At 44.5% G+C, this 22,886-nt stretch overlaps 1 protein-coding gene across 2 annotated transcripts in view; it reads left to right on the top strand.

Annotated features, from left to right (window-relative positions):
- The window catches only part of ACVR2A (activin A receptor type 2A), a 294,834-nt gene that overhangs the window by 207,226 nt on the left and 64,722 nt on the right, over positions 1-22,886 (top strand). For both annotated transcript variants that reach the window (XM_086957266.1, XM_086957265.1), the window contains 2 exons: positions 2,018-2,163; positions 9,225-9,339. In XM_086957266.1, the coding sequence (XP_086813392.1) occupies positions 2,018-2,163; positions 9,225-9,339 (261 nt within the window). The remainder of the gene's footprint in view (positions 1-2,017; positions 2,164-9,224; positions 9,340-22,886) is intronic.

Below are 22,886 nucleotides of genomic sequence, written 5' to 3'. Positions count from 1 at the left end.
CGGGAAAACCACTTACTGCAACTGTTCTAACACATTCTACTAGAAAGGTTTCCTCTTCTACAGCACTGTTTGTTGGTGTGCCTTTTCATCACATCTGCAGAGCTACAACATGGTCCAGCAGGCACACCTTTACGAGACATTACTGTCTGGATGCTGCGGACAACGCTGACTCAGCTGTGGGACAGGCAGTCCTACGAAATCTTTTTAAATAAGGTGAGCCTCTGTTGCTTCCCTCCTCCTGTATACAAAGTACTTCTTATATTCTTTGATATATACTTCAGTCTTTAAGTACTGTGTATTATTAGGATTATTATTATAATTATTTTTATGTTGAATGATAAGTACCTTTTATTATTTTAACTCCACTGCTCACTATTCTTATTCAAGCATGTGAATCTATGAAAGACACCCCAATACTTGAGAAGAACAAAAGTTACTTACCTATAAACTGTGGTACTCCAGTATTGGTGTCTTTCATAGATTCACATGCGACCCACCCTCCTCCCTTAAGAGGCTCCTTTTATCTCTTAGCTCTATATTACTCATGTTATACGAAAGTCCGAGGGCCTCAGCCTCTGAGGAGAACATTCTAAGAGGGTGCTGACGCCCGATTAGCCGGAATTTGGACCAAAACATAATGACTACGATATATCATAGAAGTGATATGTTATCTATCTAGGGAAAACTCTGTGTTTTTTTGCTTTCTCTTTGTGTATATATGCTTGTGTTATGGCTACATTGATATGTTATGTACCGTGGGACTCCCACTTCGATGACTAGGAATATTCAAGCATGTGAATCTATTAAAGACACCAATACTGGAGAACAGTTTACAGATAAGTAACTTTTGTTCTTCTTGAGTAGAGCACGTAAAAGCGACAACTACATTGACAACTAGTTTTTTAGATCCCTTTCCTATAACTTTGTATCCCAAAATCCACCAGTCATTCTTTGTTTATAGTAACTTATTAGTACAGGATGGCAAATGTTAGAAATACTTTCCTGTGTGACACTTGCCTGTGTGGTAAAGGCTGTATCCTTATCTGCATGTTACCCACACACACCCTTGTAATGAGTGTGCCGTTAGTTCTGTTATTCCTCCCTGCATTACCAGTACGGGGGCATTGAAGGTGTCTCTCAAGCAGTCATGCCAGAGGACCGAAGTAAATTGGGCCTCTGATAGTACCCTTAAAAATTAGGAATTTCCAGGGGATTTAATATTTCTGGGTCCTATTCCCTCCACAGATTTTCACAAAATATTCAGCAGTGTTGCTGCAGATCTTATAATTCAAGTGAGACCAGTAACTGCTGTTATTGGCCCCATTAGAATTAACATGTTACTTGTAATGATGTCCATAATCTAACACTATTACAACAGCTAGTTTGATGACCTTCTAAAGTAGAAAGGCCTGCTTTGTTTCTGGCGTGGAATTCCCTTGTGACTTGCAATAGCTTTAGTACATCTAGTACGCAGTATTTGGTCTTGTATACAAACTGTTTGTACATTTCTAGGTATTGTTTAGAAAATTATCAGACTAAACAGGACAAACAACAAAATATTGCATGCTAGTGGCCCCTGAGTAAAATTAACGAAACTTCTTTTTTTTTTTTTTTTTTAAAGACAACCCTGAAAGCATATACTAATTTATGAAGTACTGGGTATTGGAAATAACTCTTAGTCATTAACTTCAAAAACATTTGTTAGCTAATATTATTTAGTGTGGATGTGTTGACCTTCTAATGTATTTTCAAATGAGTATAATAGTTGAAACTTTTATTGAGGTTTGAAAACCGAGTATAAACCTAAAATTGGGCTTTAATATTGTGCATCTGTCGAAACTCTACAATCCCTTTTGTACAAATCGTTTTGTGATTAATTATATATTTCTCAATGAAAAATGCACATTCTTCTGTTTTCTGTTTTTTTACATGTTGAACCTTTTGAATATGTGCAAGCATGTATTCGTGGTTGCAATACGTTGTATAAAAATCTGAATTTATGATTTTATTTTTGCAGAGTTCTCTTACTGACTTTCTAAAAGCTAATGTGGTTTCGTGGAGTGATCTGTGTCATATTTCTGAATCTATGGCCAGGGGTTTGGCTTATCTTCACGAGGATGTACCTGGTCTTAAGGACGGACACAAACCTGCCATAGCTCATAGGTAGATATGACCTTCAGTATTTACTGAAGTACATTTTCAAAGCGGGAAATATTTTGAGTTAAGGTTGCAGTTTTCCAAATGAATGAACTGACAAAGTTAAGGATTCCACCCATCAGAGATGTATTGTTGGGTGGGGTGGGTGCGTGGTAAGCTGTCGGAAAGGCATCCTTCCAGCTGCTCTGTGTGAAAGGTTTGCTGTGTTCACCTATACTCTTTGGTGACTTATAATGAAAGTAAATGTTTTTCTTTTCTTTTTAATGAAAATAAAATTTGGACGACTTAGCCTGTTTATAAAAAGAAATTGTGAGTGCGAATTTTTTTTTTTAGATAAACGTATTTTGTAAGTGCCCCAGGGCCCCTGCGCGTGAACTGGACTTTTCAGTGCTTATGACGTTCACTAGGATACCTCTGAAGAGCACTAGGATTACAGGTAAGTAACTTCTCCCGATCTCTTGGCCAACAGAGAAAGACTATCTGTACGGGATTTGGTTTCAAAGCTGACAGAGGACCTGTCTGGATAAGTGCATGGAAACCATTTGTTATATTTTTTGTGGCAACATACTTAGTAAATTACAGTGGGGTCAGATTTTTTTTTTTATGGTTAAGGGCAACAGATAACGGTATCCCTTATAAATGGTGAAGCTTTGGTCTGGATGTTAAGTGATCCTTCAAAGTTCAGTAGACCTGCTACTAGTCAGAAATGTTAGTGCTAATCTTGTAATGGGGTCATGATGCCCATTGTTTTGGAGTTGCCACGTATGGGCATTGTACAAGCTTCAACGAACAAAAAGAGTTGGGAGGTCTATTAAACGACGTAGCTGAGTCTGTGTGGTCCTATTAAAGTGACCCTTTTGGATTGCACTGAACCAGACCCAATGGTCACATGACACGAATATATGTTAGATATCCTATCAGCCCACCCATCTGGCGGAGCCTCGTCATGTAGGACGTCTAACCAGGGTGGTGAGTCCAAGCCCAGATGAATTGGCCAGACAACACACACTACTGGTTCATCTTATAAAGGTGTCCGTGCCACAGAGTGGTGCTGAAAAAGTGCAGTGCAAAACAGGGAGTGAAGACTAGGTGATCTTAAAATGACGGTCGAGGCAAAGAAAAATGTTTTTATTAAAGATATTCACCAAGACGCCAGGTTAAAAAAGAAGTGTAAAACAGTGTGAAAAAATCACTGTGATGCTTTGCTGTGTTATGGATTAGGCCAACATGTTTCTGCCGAAGGTGAAACTACACCGGCATTCTTCAGGGCCAGATACAAAAAGATGTTGCTACTGCAAAGGTACACTCAGACAACTTGTGCAAAGTGAAACAAAAGAAGAAAAGGACAGACCAAATTGTTTGTTAAAGAACTGTCCAAACCAATGGTGTGGTCCTGTAGACCATCCTACCATATCCTCCAGACCAGAAGTTGATGGAGGAAGATATCCTGTGAAATGGAAACAAAAAAGACAACAAATGTTGTTCGTTCTAAAATCATAATGAACTAATCACAATATCAGGACCATAATATAGACTCAGCTGGGCTAGTCCCTAATAGGACGGCCACTCATTATAAGGGTTTCATATTCAAGTAAACCACCAGTCATTGCTGAACATTGATTTCAAACAGAATGTAAAGGACTTACCCAGCAATATGTGGGAGTCGAGCCTCACCTCACCCGGCAACGGCTCGGAGATTGAGGCCCCGCTCTGTGCACAGAACATAAAAATAAAACGTGTCATCCTGAGTTGACTCAGAGATCTGTAGTCAGTGTCAGGTTGTACAATCTGTGCATGTAAAAACTGGTTGTGTGACTGTCCTCACCGAACGCTGCCCCATGGAGAACAAGGAAAAAGAATGACTAAGGACAAAGTTAGTGTCTAGTCACTGGCTAACATAATCAACCTGGAATGAGCACCTATATTTGTCTAGTGCCTATTGTGTGGTTGTACAGTCGGTTAAACACACCCACCCTCACTGAGTCAAGAAATAGATGTGAATGGTATGGCTCAGGGATGGCTGTATCAGGGTAAAGGGCCTAAGTAAAAGGACCCAGGCACTGTGCTCATCTAGAAGAGTGCATAAAGTAAACTGAGCCTGGAACTATCCCCCTACTCTGTTGGTGAAGAAGGAGTAAATGAAGAGCTCAATTTTAAGGTTTAGCAAAAAATAACATCTATCTAGAAGGAATTTACCTAAAAATAAGCAAAACATGAGATAGGGGGCACAGCCAGACCACAGAACCTAGTGATGCGCATCAGGACCTAGCTACTCACCTCTCCGTCGGTACCTCTAGGCTGACACCTAAGCCGAAGGGGAGGCAAGGAGGAGAGGTGAGGCTCATATATTTATATCCCGTCTGATTGGGTAATCGGCAGCAGCTGTGCTCCTATCGCTGCTGCCGCTGTTACATGTTTCCTCTTGGTAGTGTGTACTGTTTACACGTAACTGAGCGTGCGCAAACCATGGACGATTCCGAATTACACTTGCGACTTGTCCACCTTCCTCTACGCGTGCGCTGCTTTAGATCCGGCGCCCGCATGCAGTAGCGGGCTATACATCATCGCGCATGCCCGTGAGTGAGCACACAGCGTGGTGCAGTGTCATCTTGCCGCGCATGCGCAAAGGGCAGTTCATTGTAACAGCGGCAGCAGCGATAGGAGCACAGCTGCTGCCGATTACCCAATCAGACGGGATATAAATATATGAGCCTCACCTTTCCTCGTTGCCTCCCCTTCGGCTTAGGTGTCAGCCTAGAGGTACCGACGGAGAGGTGAGTAGCTAGGTCGTGATGCGCATCGCTAGGTTCTGTGGTCTGGCTGTGCCCCCTATCTCATGTTTTGCTTATTTTTAGGTAAATTCCTTCTAGATAGATGTTATTTTTTGCTAAACCTTAAAATTGAGCTCTTCATTTACTCCTTCTTCACCAACAGAGTAGGGGGATAGTTCCAGGCTCAGTTTACTTTATGCACTCTTCTAGATGAGCACAGTGCCTGGGTCCTTTTACTTAGGCCCTTTACCCTGATACAGCCATCCCTGAGCCATACCATTCACATCTATTTCTTGACTCAGTGAGGGTGGGTGTGTTTAACCGACTGTACAACCACACAATAGGCACTAGACAAATATAGGTGCTCATTCCAGGTTGATTATGTTAGCCAGTGACTAGACACTAACTTTGTCCTTAGTCATTCTTTTTCCTTGTTCTCCATGGGGCAGCGTTCGGTGAGGACAGTCACACAACCAGTTTTTACATGCACAGATTGTACAACCTGACACTGACTACAGATCTCTGAGTCAACTCAGGATGACACGTTTTATTTTTATGTTCTGTGCACAGAGCGGGGCCTCAATCTCCGAGCCGTTGCCGGGTGAGGTGAGGCTCGACTCCCACATATTGCTGGGTAAGTCCTTTACATTCTGTTTGAAATCAATGTTCAGCAATGACTGGTGGTTTACTTGAATATGAAACCCTTATAATGAGTGGCCGTCCTATTAGGGACTAGCCCAGCTGAGTCTAAATTATGGTCCTGATATTGTGATTAGTTCATTATGATTTTAGAACGAACAACATTTGTTGTCTTTTTTGTTTCCATTTCACAGGATATCTTCCTCCATCAACTTCTGGTCTGGAGGATATGGTAGGATGGTCTACAGGACCACACCATTGGTTTGGACAGTTCTTTAACAAACAATTTGGTCTGTCCTTTTCTTCTTTTGTTTCACTTTGCACAAGTTGTCTGAGTGTACCTTTGCAGTAGCAACATCTTTTTGTATCTGGCCCTGAAGAATGCCGGTGTAGTTTCACCTTCGGTAGAAACATGTTGGCCTAATCCATAACACAGCAAAGCATCACAGTGATTTTTTCACACTGTTTTACACTTCTTTTTTAACCTGGCGTCTTGGTGAATATCTTTGATAAAAACATTTTTCTTTGCCTCGACCGTCATTTTAAGATCACCTAGTCTTCACTCCCTGTTTTGCACTGCACTTTTTCAGCACCACTCTGTGGCACGGACACCTTTATAAGATGAACCAGTAGTGTGTGTTGTCTGGCCAATTCATCTGGGCTTGGACTCACCACCCTGGTTAGACGTCCTACATGACGAGGCTCCGCCAGATGGGTGGGCTGATAGGATATCTAACATATATTCGTGTCATGTGACCATTGGGTCTGGTTCAGTGCAATCCAAAAGGGTCACTTTAATAGGACCACACAGACTCAGCTACGTCGTTTAATAGACCTCCCAACTCTTTTTGTTCGTTGCAGTTTGATTAGGGGTATTGAGTTTGGTAGGTCTATAAACATAGTCCCCTTGACCCTCCTCAACCTTTGTTTTCCATTGTACAAGCTTGCCAATCCGAGAAAAACCCCATGTATAGGAGTGGAGCGCGGATGGGGGAGGTTGGTCACGCCTGTATAAAGACACAAGTGAATCCATTCTGAGCTATCTTCAAGTGATGTTGGCGAAAGAGTGCTTTGCTGAGCACTGTGTACAAGGTGCAACATACTGACCAGTAAAATAATGGGAATAATGGAACGTTTTGAAGTCCAAAAGGGTAATTGTACAGGATAGTAAGGAAACTGCCATCTTGAGGCTGTTGGGGATCTGCACTACATGATGAAGCTCAAAGCTTTTGTAAGGGCATTAGGATCCTTGAGGCAGAGCACTCTATTGACTTGGGTCCAGTTTGTATAAGGACCATCCACAGTAACAGATCTGAAGTATACACCCTACTTCCCCTTTACTGCTGCAGCCTAGCTAAAGTTTGATTTAGCCTATTGCTAAATCAATAGTCCATCCAAGACATTGAGATCCTTTTTATAAAGCTGGAGTGAGAGGAGTTTGTTTGGTCCCTCCGCAGAAGCTGCCACGCTAGTATTGTAGGTAGGCCTCCTTTATCAAAAGCAAGTAGCCTTCAATAGTATATTTTCTCTAGTTTATTGTGGTCTTCCTCACCACAGGGGGGTCCAATAACTTCTGCTGCAGACCCTCAGAATAGCCTTTCTGTTTCTATTCCCCCCAATCAATATAATCCCTCAGTGCATGTAAGTGCAGACTAGTGGCTAAGTCAGACCTGAGGTAAAACAGTACGTTCTATGGTTGGTGAAGTTCTTTCCATTTAGTGCCATGCTGCTGTGGGTGTACATTGGCTGGGAACGTAAGACCATAGCATATCCCTGTTAGTAAGTTAAAAAAAAAGCCATTGAAATCCTTCTGTCTCCTAGTGACCCGTGAGCAGTACTCATTATAAAAAATTGTGATGTTTCCAATACACCTCCCGCAGCTCTGTACCCACTAATGATTTCTTCCTTGTGCCATCATTTCTGCATCTGGGACATTCTAGGTCTGGGTCTTACATGCCTGTCAGTTTTTCAGATTGGTTCACTTACGTGGTCTGACATTGACAATGGATAGACACATAGGGTAGGGATGCATTGATGTTTGTAGTAGACCTTAAGGAGGAAGTCACCTGTGGACCCTAGCTTCTTCCTCTTGAGGGAATTCCATAAGACACACATTGTTTCTCCTAAAGGTATCTTCTTCATTCTCTTTAATTCATAGTTCGCATATTTCCCTTACTTTATTCCTCATATCTTTGCTTTCCTTCAAGAGTGTTTTGTTGTCTGTTTATCATAAAGTGTTTTCATTTTTGCAATAATGTAGGATTTGTTTCTTCTGTTGATTGATTTTGGACTCTCACTGCCTTAACTAGGATTTGAACCGCCTAATCAGATGTATTTTTTATCTTTTCATTTTCTATATTTTTACATATAATGGTGTTAAGCTTATATGCCTGTGAATTCTTTTTAGGAAATGAGTGGCCTTTGCATTTTGTTTTCGGTACATGAGTCAGGCTTCATTGCAGTGTTCCCAGTACTGTGCTGGAATCACAGTAGACAAACTACAGGATTCAATAATGCATTGACTTCCTTGAGAGAAAAGGGTCCAGGAGTGGTTCAGAAAACTATACTGAGAAAGAAGGTCCTCATCCGGACCACTGGATAGTAGTTCCACTTAAGGCAGCATAATCCTATATGCCATAACCGATTGGGGAGGGTAGTTCAGTGTTCGAGCTCATCATATAAGGATGAATGTACAGCAAGAGCACCCTAGAAGTAGAGACTAAAGACTAGCCTACATGGACCCCACAATGGGCTTGTAAATAAGCACCCCAGTATCACTAAAAGTGGAATAGAAGTGTATGCTGACCCGACAGTATTGTTAGCTATCAAAATAAAAACCAAGCCAATGTTCGACATTTTCATTAACCCCTTCCATGCTGGGCCGATTTTCCTCGTGTGCTAGGCTTTTAAAGAATCAATGGCTTTATGACGGCCCCCAGCCGTCATCAGCACACGAGCACTGTAATGCATGACGGATGGGGGCCGTCATCAGCATGGAAGGGGTTAATACATTGTAGTCTTGTAAAAGATGAATGTGCACAACTGTCTTTTTTACTGAGTTGTGAACCTGGTATTTATTCGGTTTATCTAGGGTACTTGGAGGAGTTGTTTGGCCATCATAGGTTTGCCTCAGAATGCTTGTACAAGTAATTTCGATTTTAGCCAAGACATTCATTCATTGAAAACAATAGTTTGGGAACACACTGATGATCAGGTGTGAAAGGTGCTTTCTAAACCTCACAGGTGTCTTCAGCATCCGGCATGGCCTGTTGCTTGAAAATGCTTTACACAGCTGCTGAAAGGATCTGACTTTTATTTACATAATAAGGAAGGAGAGTGTTTCAGTAAGAAGCATGCTTATAAGCAAGAATCAAGTTTGTATGCAAGTTCAACTTACCTGTTCAGTAGTTGCAATGCATTTGGATTGGTATATATCCTTCAACAGGCAGATTCTTGAAGCCAAACATACGTGTAGTATATTCTTAGATTCAGATCAGCAAAGGAACATGTAATACATATATTTAAGTCACAATTGGTCATGCCATGAATTCATGTAACTTGTGACTGAATTGCTCAGAAATCCATTATGTAACTTGAACCTTCTCTCATATTTAATAATCTGAAAGTAAACAAATGATGTGGTTTTATTTTTATTAGGGATATAAAAAGTAAGAATGTGCTTTTGAAAAATAACCTCACAGCTTGCATTGCTGATTTCGGACTTGCTTTGAAGTTTGAGGCTGGAAAGTCTGCGGGGGACACTCATGGTCAGGTATGTAGGCAGTTTGATTTCAGGCAGTAACTTTCCTCTTGTAATCCTGTTAGTTGAATTTAAAAAAATCTGATAATCTTGCATACCTAGTGGTAGAAGTCACTGTATATTTTATACTATTTGATATTATGAATAGCAGAGTTGTAACATCACTACTGCCTATTAAGTGTTCAATCCTAGGTGAGTGACTATAATGACTTAGGCAGTAAAATCAACCAAAACTTTATTCGATTGATTAATAATCATAAAAGCACAGTCAAAAACTCAATATATTATGTTATTTTAAACCATGTAACAACTTTTAAAAATTAGTTGAGTGGTGCAAACGGATGGTATATTTCTAGGAGCTCACAACTACAGAGCACACCTATGGGATATGTGACATATGTACGAAATAAAGTGCAGGTTTGTGCTGATAAACCATGTGATTCTAAAATTGGCCATAATTTTACGCTTACATTATGCACAATATTAACAAAAGAAGATAAAATGCATCAGGGTCTAGGTGGAACCCTCATCACTGGTGCAGATTAAAATGGTCGCTGAGCCATATTAGCCAAGAGGATAACATAAGTGGCTCCTAATGTTGCCTAACTAAAATTTGGTCAACAGGGACCTTTCCTCACGTGTTTCATAAAATCGAAATAGGGTTCCACACCATTGTTCGATTAGGTCATGGCTTAGTCCCTGACAGTGGGCTTTTTAAGTAGATCCTCTTCTCAGTTTGTCCTGCAAAAAGAGATAAATAAGTTTTTAACCATTTCGGCGCCGCCTTTAACCAACATACAGAGGTAAACAGTTCAGATCTACCCAGGGATTCCGCATTGCACTTAATATAATTTAACCATTGGATTTTATGGCCTTGGTTACAGGCCAGGCAATTATTAATGACTATATGATTAAAATGGGCCTGCTCATTTCCCCATACAGAGATCCAAAGGAGAAGCGTTGCAAGTTTGATAGAATTACGAATACAAGGAAGCCGCACCTCCTCGTGTGCAAAAATGTGAACTAGATAGTGGAAGGCCTGGCAGTAGCCTACAAAAGCAAATCTTCTCCTGCTGTATTTTTGCACAATTTTGATAACCTCAAATAGTGGCCTCATACGTCGTGACTGAGGCGCACATATGTTTGTACCGGTTTGTGTCCCACCTTTCTGGCGAATGCAAAAACTGCCCCATAGCCTGCTTAAAACTATGACATCTTTGCGAAATGCAGGACATTAATCCTTAGAGCATCAAAGCGTTTCATGTTGTAAATACCTCAAAGTTTCCAAATTGAATGCCTTGGCACTTTCCTACAAATTTATAAATTGTTTTTAAACATCCAATATAATGGGTTTTTCCAGTGTAAAATTTGAAGACAGTTTACCATAACCAGTCTAGGTATTTCAATCAATTACATCACTGGATTCTACTCTTTAGACTATTTGAACATGTTGCTAGTTTGAGGAGAAAGTCTCCCAATTGAGTATTACTCAGCACACCCGAAGGCTCTTCTCCTAAATCGGCCATCAAGCACTCCAAAAAATCAGTGAATGTTTATATATTCCATTTTATAAAGATGTCCACTGAGATTTAGATAGCTGTGGTCATGGTGTATACTGATTTTCTAGATTAGTGTTTGTTGTTACTAAAGACTACTATTGAGCTCGAGAATCCCAGCTGAACTCTGGGAATTGAATTTGCAGTTGCTGCCAAACAATGCTCCTGGTCTGGAAGACACCTGTCACTTTTTTTTTTTTTTAAATCTTCAGGGGAAAAAACGAATGGAACCGCTAGCCATGATGTTTGATTGTTAGAATTCAGGGCTAGGTTCCCTTGACACCCCCACAATCCACTAATATGAAATAGTTCACTGTTATGCTTCTGTGAAGACTTAAAATGTTACCTTGTACTGTGCTTCTTCATAAACTTGTGGCGCATTTAAAGATAAAAAAAATTTATTTCAGGGATTTTGTGTTTTTTTCCCAGCAAATGAAAAGTAAGTATCCCCTCACGTTACTGACAAAATATGGGGCGGGTCGGGGGGGTGGGAGGAACATTCCAGCAGACCACCTAAATGTATAAAAAAGAAGTGAATAACTATTCAACTTTGGTTAATGCATATCCTAGTTTAACCAAGCTGACTTCTCAAGCTAAATAAATATTTGACTTTCTGCTCTGATTCAGCTTGATTGAAGTATGCATCATGATTGACCCATCTTTCTGTTTATGAAACTCGAAAAGTGGACAGTGGACCCTAAAAGAGAGTGCAGCACCCGTACTGTAAATTACCAAAGTAATATATAAAACCGACAATTGTTTGTGCAAATTACCAAATGTGCCCACTGTCCAGAAGCACCTCCCCTGTCCTGGGGATACAGAGCTAACAAACTAGATTGGAACAGCACCATAATTTGTCAGAGAAAAGAGTCAGTAAACAAATGTTATAGATAGTGAAGAATCCTATTCCAATGAAATTAGTCGTTGCTAATACAAGATGTATAATATTTTTCTTCTTTATTATTCCAACAACCATCAGCTAACGCGTTCCGTCCTTTTTACATAGGACTTCTCCAGGGCAATATCGATCTAGGAAAACAGATAATCTAGTATGTTGTAACCCGGTTGCTACAATAGACTCGAGCTAAAATACCACATGGTTTCTGTTCAGGTATCCAAAAGGAAAGTCCAAGTGGAGCTGGTACAGTCTGGTGACTTAATTCAATGTCCAATTGAATTTCCAGTGGCCAGAGATATGATAGCCGTAGACAAAATGTAATAGACTTGAAAGTCTTGGAATAGGATTCTTCAATATCTATAACATATTTATTTACAGACTCTTTTCTCTGACAAATTGTGGTGCTGTTCCAATCCATCTTTCTGTTTATCCTCACTTTGGCAGTGTAGACAAGAGCCCAGTAGCTCAGTTATCTTACTCAAACCTGTGATGCGATGCAATAGGAAACATGCAGGAATTGGCCCGGTTTGTTGATAACGTGGTTTGTCTAATAAGAGTTCAAACCTACGGTATCAGAATGTGGCTGTAAATTTAACATATCTGGCTTCAAAATAAATCATTCAAAATCCAACAATCAGTATTACAGAATCTTTTGGAATCAGTGCTGTATATGCTTTGTTTATAAATGCCATTTTTACTTCGAATTGCAGAGGTCACAAGTCGCTCTTTTGTTAGGGATTGAGCATGATCTCCTTGGCATGGTACATGCTGGATAGTAGCACTGAGAGGTCGATCAAGCTTCACACTCCCGACATGAGTTAGGGGAACACGTCTCCATTCAATCTGGGGTCTATTAAGAGTTATTACTGGTAGTTGAGGCCAGCTTTACATATTGCAATCCCATATCTGTTCTCAAAGCTGATCACTCCTCTTGTCCATGGATGAGCTGCTATCGTACTGTCAGCTCGAGTCTATGGAGAAAGAAAGAAGGCCAACCATGAGGACAGTAAGTGACAAATCTGGTCTCTGTGTTAAGCAGAATATAGCTACATGCCCCTGTCTTTGGCCCCGCTTTTCTCGAAACACATGAGGCATGGAAAGAAGAGTAGATGCCTTGAGTAGTACTCCCAGCCAAGTTTGTCACTTACTACAGCCCCCTGTTGTAGGGTTGTAAGATTGCTGTCAGAAGCAGCTGGGTCTGGCTCTGAAGCTGTCTCAATATCCTCTGCTACCCTTACTCTGTTCATATACAAGCACAAGCTTTGTTGCTCGGTTGTTCCTTAACCTTTGTAGGGACCTTGCTCCTGGACTTTCCGGTCAGTTTGCGAGGGCTTTGCTGGTAACAGTATGCTGATCTATCCACCCCCAGGTTTCTGCACCAGAAAATACTTGTTATAGAACGCAGGAATCTGTATTAGCCCCCACCAAGCAAGCTCTGATCATAGAGCCCCAGAATCAAACCTGTAAGAAGTTGCACTGGTCCAGTTATCTCCAAATTCTATAGTAATTGGTATCCGGCTACCAGAGACAACCCTGTAGACCCACATGCTCTTCCTGTTGTGATCATGCATACTTCCCTCTACACTTAGCTTATTCCTCTTATTGTACAAGAATGTATGAGTTGCATCATATGGTAAAACATTCTACCTGTCAAGCCGTTTCTTCCTGAGACAGGCCAATAGTCTCCCAGTGCAGTATGGGTTGTAAGTGTGGTACCAATTCTCACCAAGATTTCTCCTAGCTCAAGGCCTTTGCTTAGGCATCTGAGCTGCTGATTTCCTGGAGCTGGAAGATGAAGCATTGATCTGTCCATGCTCTGTCAGGCATGGCTGAAGCGAGCCAGGAAAAAGCAATGTGTTTCCTGTATATTGAAATTAACATATTTGGTCCATCCATAGATGAGGTTCCCTAGCTATGAAAGACTGGCTTGGCCAAATTACTGCGTGCAGTCCTTGTTATAACAGACAGTACAGTGTTCATTCCAGCTGGCCAATGCTTTTTTTTTCATGCTCAGAGCCTCATTTCACTCCCAGTCCCCACCAGCCATGCTGTTTCATAGGCAGTGCTTCAAAATGCAAGTCCTGTAGGAGGGAGATCATGATGTCCTTGCTCTTTCCCTTCTGCCTAGTTCCCTCCCACAAGGCCATCTTCATCTTAAAGTGTATTTGTGTCGTAAGACACAATAGGCTCCTACCCCTTTACCCTCACTGTAGCCAGATACCCACTCATAGCAGGTTCTCAGGAATTCAGAATGATTATGCTCTACAACCTGTCCTGCTGCCTCCTTTTAAGCCATCTATGCTCCATTCATTTTGAGAACTTCTATGAAGGCAAGAGGCTCCTCATTTAGGGAAAGTGAGAGACAATCATCCCACTAGGTAAAGCGGCCTTATATTACTCTTACTGTGGGCTCCACCTCTTTCTTAACCTATACTATCTGAATTGATTCGTATAGGGGCTAGAGTTGGTCAATAGACCTGAATTTCTAATGTAAACCGCAGTTTTCACGCTATTGGAAATCCCCAGGCACCATACTAAATCCTGAAGGTTTAAACAGTATTTCGTCCACGTGCCAGTGGGTGATGCCGAGTAGCTCCATGTTGACTGCGTTCTGCCCCAGATGGAGCTGCATATAACTGCCACCCTTGGGTGTTGACATAAGTTCCTTTGTTTCTGCTCCTTGGTGCACTTTTCTAGAGTTTGCTCAAAAGTTCTTTTTCGTCAGTTGATGTGTTTTTTCCTCTAAAATGTAATTTTTTCAGTGTACAAGGGGGACTATCACCCAGATTCATCAATGTCCCGATTTGCGAGTCCTTAATAGGGATTATTAAGGAATCGCTATTAAAGACTTGCAAATCGGGATTCATGTAGAAATTGCAAAATAAATTGCGATTCCTATAGGCCAAAGGAATGAATGGGGAGTCAATCCTTATTTGCGATTAGCAATTTGCTAATCGCAAATAAGGATGCGATTTCAAGGGTGCCAGGGGTGTCCAAAGGACACCCTGTAGCACCCCTGAAATGTCCATGTAGACTGATGTTGCGCACACACATGTCTAAAGGACATGTGTGTGTGTAACATACCACTTAGAAAAAAGCACTAATGTGCATTTTTCTAAGTTTTCGCTATTTACCACTAAGTCAGACTTTGCGGTAAATAGCGGTAAAAAATAGCGAATTCGCAATTTTTTAGAGGTTCATGAATAGCATTTAAGGAATCTCTAATTGAGATTTCTTAAATGCGATCGCAATTTGAGAAATTGCAATTATTTGCGATTTTTCAAATTGCGAGTTTATGACCCATTGATGAATTCCAAATGCCATTTTTACGGGCACAAACGGCAGAATTTTGCGATTCGCACCATTTGCGCTCGCAAAAATGCTTGATGAATATAGCTGTTAGTCCCTTACTAAAATTACAGGGTTTAAGCTTAACTGTGACCTATCCCCACAAGGTGTGCTTCTGGAGTCTGGGTTTAGGGCTTCACTCTAAGTTCTAAGAGGACTGACTGCTCCCCTAATGAATCCTAAGGCGATCCAGGAATGCAAAGCTGTAGGTCACCGAAAGTAGTCTTGGAAGTTCTGCTCGAAGTTGAGGAAGCAGACGCGTTGCCATGGCAGGTATTTGTCACGGTCTAAGTCTTCTGGTAAATCCTAATCAGAGCAGATGCTCAAGAGGGACAAGCCAGGTTGATCCTAGTCAAGCCACTTACAGCCTGAGAAGTCTCAAAGTCAGGGTGCCTTCCGTTACTGCTCTCAGGACCCTCCAAGGAAAGGATTCCGCCACTGATCATCCTGCGTTTCTTAGTCCATCAGCAAAGTGGCAAAAGATTGTGGACTTTTCAGAGGCATGTTGAGAATCTTGGCAACCCTTCAGCACCATCGGGTGCACCTTTGGACTCCAAGGATCTGCAGAGTCCTCTAGTCAGTTTACAGCTGGTGGGTGCCTCTGTGCCACTTGAACTCACCTGGGGTTCTGTTCTAACATCTGATCCAAATTTCAGTCCGGTATCTAAATCCACAGCTGTTCTGTCACTTTGACTGTACTGGATGACCACTGTTCCTTTAGTCCTGTCTGACTCTGAGCCGAATCAGTCTTGTTCCCAGCCGAAGTCATGTCCCGAAGCAACCCAGAGGGACCCAGACCCAGTTCATCCTCACTTAGACGGAACCAGGCCTTTGCAGCAGATTCATACCCCAGCGCTCCAACCATATTCCGGGTCTGACTCTGATCAGAATCAACAGGTCTTTGAAGGGGACTATAAAGATGAAGTGGATTATTTTTCTAAACACTGATTATTGCAACCTGTCAACTAACTTGGAGGAGGCCAGAGAGTTGGACACTTCCACAGACACTGGGTCGTTTTTCTCACTGTGGGGCATCAAAGGAATAGAGTGCCTTCTTTGCTGTGGTGTTGACAGGCAGTGCTGGTATAGTACATACAGCTTCCAAATACTGAAGTCAAAACAGACTTCCTCTTGGCTTACAGTGAATCCCTGACACCCTAATGGCGACTCTAAGCTTTGTTCCTACCAGCTGTGAAAAGGCAGGTTGCTAGATACCACAGACTGGCATATGTGACCCTGGCTTCTGAAGACTGAGCCCTATGTCTGGAAATACTCAGGTGGTTCATGTTTCCACCAACAGGGTGAATCTCAATTAATGTCCTATTATTCCTTAAGACGTGTCAAAACTAGTTAAAAACATACAGTAAACAAATGTGTTTTAAGCCACTCTAGCACACCAATCGGTCACTACTAGCTGTTTGCAAGGAGGTAGTACCCAGCAATTCCATTTCAACCCTCCATATTTTCCAATTACATCCGTGTGTCATTCAAAGGAGCACTGAATATCTTGCTGGAAGAAGTGCAGGCTCTTATGGTCCAAAGAGCCGTAAAGCGGATCCCGGCACTGGAAATAAGGACTAGTTGTTACTCCGCTTACTTCTTCAGGCCGAAGAAGGATGGAGGTCTTTGTCCTATTTTAAATGTCCAGCCTCTGAATTTCTTCTTGCTGAAGGACAGATTCAAGATTCCCAAACTGGCTCAGTCTGCCTTGGATCCAGGTGACTTGATGGTGACTTTGGACCTACTTTTATGTACCAGTGCTGCAGTCGCACAGGCTACTTGCGGTTCAAGGTGGGACAGGAGTATTTTGAGTTTGCCATGCTTCCTTTTCTCCTCACCAGTGCCCCTCGTGTGTTCTGGGAAGTGATAGTGGTGGTTGCTTCACACCTGTTGTTTTGCGGATACCATTTTTTCCCAACTTAGACTACTGACTTTTGATGACGGGCTTGCCACAGTCAGTCAAAGACCACCTCCAGATTACAACGACCCTCCTCCCCACCCCACCTTAAACATTATTATTGCTTTTCAAACCGGTTTGTACCATTAAAAAAAAAAAGGTCAAATGATGGTTCACTTGAATGGCAGGCAATGCAGTCATAAATAGAAAGGAATTCACAGTAATAAGTGCAGAGCGAAACTTGTACTGTTAACCACCACAAGTACTTAGGAGACAGTTGTTCAGGAACTCTATTTCGATGCAAGGCACACCTCCTCATGCCTAAATTGTCATGCACTCCACAATCAAGCCTGCCAATGATTCTCTGCCTGGATCCTCCCCAACTCCAGGGACTGCAGTGTCATTATGCTGGCCCGGATGTATGGCCAAAGCCATCTGAGGCTCCTCGAACGGTCCCTCCGCCACCATATTCCTGCCCTGGGAGTCCAGTCTAGGTGAGGCCAATAGTATTGCATCCCATGCCAGCAAGATTAGAATTATTCATACCCCTTGTTCTCCTCCCTCCAGATTGCCTTTAGTAGGAAAGTGGGATTATGTTGCAGTAAGCCCCTCCCCACCCCCCAACTCTCTGCCAGATTTTTGATGCGCTTCGACTGAGTCTGCTATGTGTCCCTGCCAATGAGGTACCCAGGGCCTGTGTTCTTTCCCTAAACCTGTACCTCTGTTTCACCAACTGGCATATCTCTGGCCTACCTTTTAGCCCCTCGTAAAGGGTACCTATGGTACCAAGGGAAAGGCCTCTGAGAGCTGCAGCTTGTATTATGCCATCCTCCGAGACCTCTCCCCACAAACATGCACCACTGCCATTGCAGCCTACGTGTTTTGATGCACCTAAAAGGGAAGAGTCAACATAGCACACATCCCTGTGTGCCATGCACTGTTTGAGGCCTAGGTAAGTCCCCCTTGAGGCAGGGTGCCCTATACCTCATGTGAGGGCCTATCTGCATGAACAGACAGGTCCTAATAATTTCAAGACCATTCTTGGATATTAGAAGTGCCCAGTAAAGTCATCCTGAGTATATGGTCTGGAAACTGGTCATTACGAGTTTCCCAGCAACATAATGTCTTTACTGAATCCTGGATTGTTTGGTATCAAACATCTCCGAATAATAAACCTGCACTGATTCTACTGCCAGACTTATTATTCACTGCATGCAGGGGTCCCTTCTAGAGTGATCCCTGAATCAAACCAACCACTGGTGGGGTTCAGACTGGTGAACACCAGCCTACCACAAGACAAGTTTGGGGACCCCTTGGAAGGGAGCCTTTGCTCCCTGGGCCCAGAAAAAAGCCTTTTCTGGGTGGAGGGGTTGACACCTTCCAGGTCAGGAAAATCCATCTGTAGCAAGGAGCTGCAAAGGCCTTGCTGCCTTTGCAACACAACCCACAGCCACTCCTTCTAGGGGGGCTTGCAGTAACTTGGCTTGTCGGGTGAGTGAACTTTAATCGCTCTCTGTGGAACCGCCTTACACCACTTTTTCCCCAGATAAAGAGGTGTTGAGGGCCTTTTATCACTGCTTTTTGCATTAGGCAAGCCGTAACTCTACCATCGTTCTCTGCTCTGCCTCACCCCTTGAAGGATGATGAGCTACTTCATCAATTGTTATGTTATAGTTTTGGTAAAGCGCAAAGAGGCGTCCCGGCGCTAAGGAAATACAGAAACTCTACAGAGGATGGGAAGAGAGGGGACGAGGTGGCCTAGGGGGAGGGGAACAGGTGGGTCTTAATGGCCTTCCGGAAGGTAGACATGTTTTCAAAGGAGCGGATGTTCAGTGGCAGTGTTCCAGAGCTTGGCTCCCAGAACCCTGAAGGAGCGACCGCCAGTGCGGCAGAGCTTTGTGCGGGGTACGCTCAGTAGGAGTTGGAACCCAGAATAGCTTTAAGCTTCTCTGTCACTTGCACCAAACACCTTTGTCTGGATGATCAGCTTGTTGTGGGGTTCTGAAACTAAGAAGAGTAAGGCAGTGCTGGAAAGGACTCGGTCAAGCGGTGGATAATCTTCTACATTAAGATCTGCTATGCACTAGTCAAGAAGCAGCCTCCAGTGGGACAAAGCGCTTATGTCATGAGGGTCAAAGCTGCTGACATTACGCTGGCAAGTGGATTGCCTGTCCTTTACATATCCCAGGCCATAATGTGGGCATCCGTGCATTCGTAAAAGAAGCACTACTGCCTTGACAGTCCTGCTCGATGGAAACAGCATTTGGCCATTCTGTCCGGCAGGACTTTTTGCTCTGAGCAATTGCACAGACCCACCTCTATTGAAGTTACTTCTTTAGTATCTATTCTAAATATTTATGTCACCCTTATGTAGGCCTTCTTGCTCATAAAGGCAAGTTCTGTAGTAGGGGATCTCTGTGTATAGTCATAATCTAGTGAATAGTCACGCCCATGTGCGTGGACCCCGGAGCAATCAAAAATAATCTCTAAAGTGTCGAACAAATGCAGAACTGCACAGACACTTAAGAGAGAATTTAAAGACATATAATGCAGCCTATAAAAGGCTACACTGTCCATTACTTCAGCTAGAAATTCCACCAAAAATCCACAAAAACAGCAAAGCCTGTCCAGATTCCCTTTGTCTTCAGTACAAACCCCTCTGGAAGATAGAGAGGAAGGCATGGACAGACAAGCCCCATAGGCTGCCATTATGTGGCTCAGAATAGGATACTGTGCCTTTAAGAGAACTTTCCAGAACTTCACAGTATCCCAGAATGCCTTGCAGGTCTCTCTTACTTTCAGTTCTTTTTTCCGGCTCCTGCAAGCAGGACCCTGGTGCATTGAGCTCTCCCTTTTCAAGGGTTTTGTTGGTGTTTTTTTGCACTAAATTCGATTTTGTGTTTTAAAGTACTTTGGAACTTTCTTCTTGGTTTCTTGCACCCCTTGTTGTCCATAATGCCTGCATTATTTGACAAATGCCCGGAGCGCTCCAGGAAGAAGGCCAAGTCAGACCCCCATGAGGTCTGTATCCTCTGCCTTCCCTCTTCCCACATCCCTGAGGAGTGTGAGATCTGCCAAGGCTTCTCTGGCAGGACCCTGAAGGACAGACTGAAGATCAGGCTTCAGGGACTAGAAGAAAGAAGACAGAAGGCGCAAGGTGGGTCTGGAGGGGCTTCTTCTGCCCGTGCTGAGGCCTCTGGGGGGCTCCCCAGGGGCAGGAAGCCCAGCACACGTCCACATTCTCCGTCGGGTCGGTGGCACCCACCACGACGTCGAGTGGGAAGTCCAAGGCCGGCTCCCCGTCTCCCCAGGGCTCTGGGTCGAGGAAACGTCGCACGTCGAGGGACTTGCATAGGCCGCCGTCGACCACAGAGACATTGTCATCGTCGCTGTCTTCGACGTCGAGTTCTCGGCGTCGGCGGGCCTGGCGTCGACGCTGGCCGTCGAGGCGATACCGTCGATCGCCGTCGAGAGACAAGGCTTCATCGTCGTCGAGGGGATCCTCATCGTCGAGACAGCCGTCGAAGCGGAAGTGGTCGCCGGCGAGACGGAAGCGTTCGCCGTCGAGGCGAAAGAGGTCGAGGTCGACGTCGAGACACTCCAAGGCGACATCGAAGCGGTCGCCGTCGAGGCGCAAGAGATCGCCGTCAAGACGCCGAGGATCGTCGTCAACATGTTCCGGGTCGACGTCGAGGCATGGCAGGCGTTCGACGCCGAAGAGGAGGAGACGGTCGACACCGAAGGGACGCTCGACGTCGAGGGGACGACGTTCGACGCCTGAACACCGGCCAGCGGCGTCGAGGGATCGTACTGCGCGGCATAGGGCTGTGGGGGGCTCCCCTCAGTCCGAGAAGGATGGTGGGTCACCGGGATCGGTGCACTCGGAGGTGTATACTCCAAAGAAGTCTGTTTCACCTCCTCCTCCGTTACCTAGAGGCCCGCGTCCGAGGACTCCTACCCCTCCTCCGTTGCCTCCTCTGCCTGACAAGCCTCCACCGGTTCCGCCGAGGTCGGTCTCGTTGCCCAGGCTCCCGACTCCTCCCAAGAAGACTCCTAAATCTAAGGAACCACGTAAGCCCAAGTCGGCCACCCCGGAGACTCCGGTTGACCGTCCGAGGCCCAGGAGATCGAAATCTCGCTCCAGACGGAGAGAACGATCGAGGAGCAGGCTCAGGTCCTCCACCCGTTCCAGGCGGCGCCATAGGAGACATAGATCCAGGTCCGATACGACTTCTAGGACCCGCTCCTATTCACCTACTTTGTCCGATTCCCCAGAGACTAGGGTGTCTCCTATCGATGACATCGGTACATTCCAGGAGGTTCTCCTGAGGGGGGCTGCGAAGTTGGGTATCAAGGTGACGGCTCCTACACCTACGACGTCAGTGATATTCGAGACTTTGCACAAGAAGCACCTGTCTCGCCCTCTGTTGCCTTTGGTTCCGGGACTGGTTGAACCGGCACAAGAACTGTTTCTTACACCTGCGGTGGTGAAGGCAGCCCCGTCCAGACTTTTGAAAAAATACAGGGCACCGGACTCGGACCCTGCCGGCGGCCAGAAAACAGCATTCTACCTCCCCGTCCTCCACCGTGCCTCCAGACAAGGAGAGCCGCTGGATTGATTCGGCGGGAAGGAAGGCATGTGGGACTTCTTCCACCACAATGAAGGCTTCCAGCGACTCTGCATTACTGGGACGATATGACCGTGCGCTTTGGGATTCCATGGAGCAGTTTGCGGACCTTGTGCCGCGCGACAGGAGGGAGGACTTCATGGAAATCGTCAAGGAGGGGATGCTGGTCTCAAACCAGGCCATCAGTGCCGCGGCGGATATTTCCTTGTTAGCTGCACATGGCTACTGCCACGGTATCAACTAGCGCCGCCATGCATGGCTCAGGCTTACGTCTCTCAAGCCTGAGGCGCAACAGCGAGTGGCCAACCTGCCGTTTTCCGCGGACACGCTCTTCGGTAAACACGCAGATGACGAGATGGCCCGGATGAAGGCCGAGGCAGAAACCCTGACGGCGGTGGGCTTGGAGAAGCCCAAGGACAAGAAACCCTACCGTCAGTTCCAACGGCGGTTCGTCTCGCAAGGGAAAGGAAGAGGACAGTCTTTGGGACAACAGCAGCAGCAACAACAGCAGCAGTTCCGAAGACCTTTCCAAAAACGTCAGAGGGGTAGAGGTGGACAGCAGTCCTCTACCGCGAACAAGGGCCCGGCCGGGTCTCGACCCTGAGCGGTTACTTCCCCGTCATCCGTTACCCGCTCCGGTGGGGGGAAGCGTTCATTTTTTTCTGGCAGAGTGGAGAAAAATTACTCAGGACAAGTGGGTGCTGAATATTGTTTGCAATGGATACAGTCTTCGATTCATCAGCCCTCCTCCAGCGATCCCTTCGCTCAGCTCGCAGTATCAACTGCGCGAGCTCCGGGCGGAGGCCGATATCCTGTTAAGGAAAAGGGCGATAGAAGACGTACCTCTGTCTCAAAGAGGAAGAGGTGTGTACTCCCGGTTCTTTCTGGTTCGCAAAAAGGACAAGAACGAGTTCAGGCCCATTCTGGACTTGCGGCAGGCAAACAAGTGGATTCGCAGAGAAAAGTTTTGCATGCTGTCGTTGCATCAGATTTATCCTCAGTTGCAACAGGGGGACTGGCTTTGTGCCATAGACCTACAAGATGCGTACTTCCACGTGCCCATCGCGCACAAGCACAGGAAGTTTCTGCGATTTCAAGTCGGCACCAATCATTACCAATACACGGTGCTGCCTTTCGGACTGAAATCTGCACCCAGGACATTCTCGAAGTGCATGGCAGTGGTAGCGGCACACCTAAGGAAAGGCAAGGTGTTTGTCTACCTGGACGATTGG

The sequence above is a fragment of the Lissotriton vulgaris genome, chromosome 2_1 (genome assembly GCF_964263255.1).
Source record: "Lissotriton vulgaris chromosome 2_1, aLisVul1.2, whole genome shotgun sequence".
NCBI classification, from domain to species: Eukaryota; Metazoa; Chordata; class Amphibia; order Caudata; family Salamandridae; genus Lissotriton; species Lissotriton vulgaris.
Note: the sequence above shows the minus strand (reverse complement) of the source record. Positions and strands in the feature narration are given on the sequence as shown.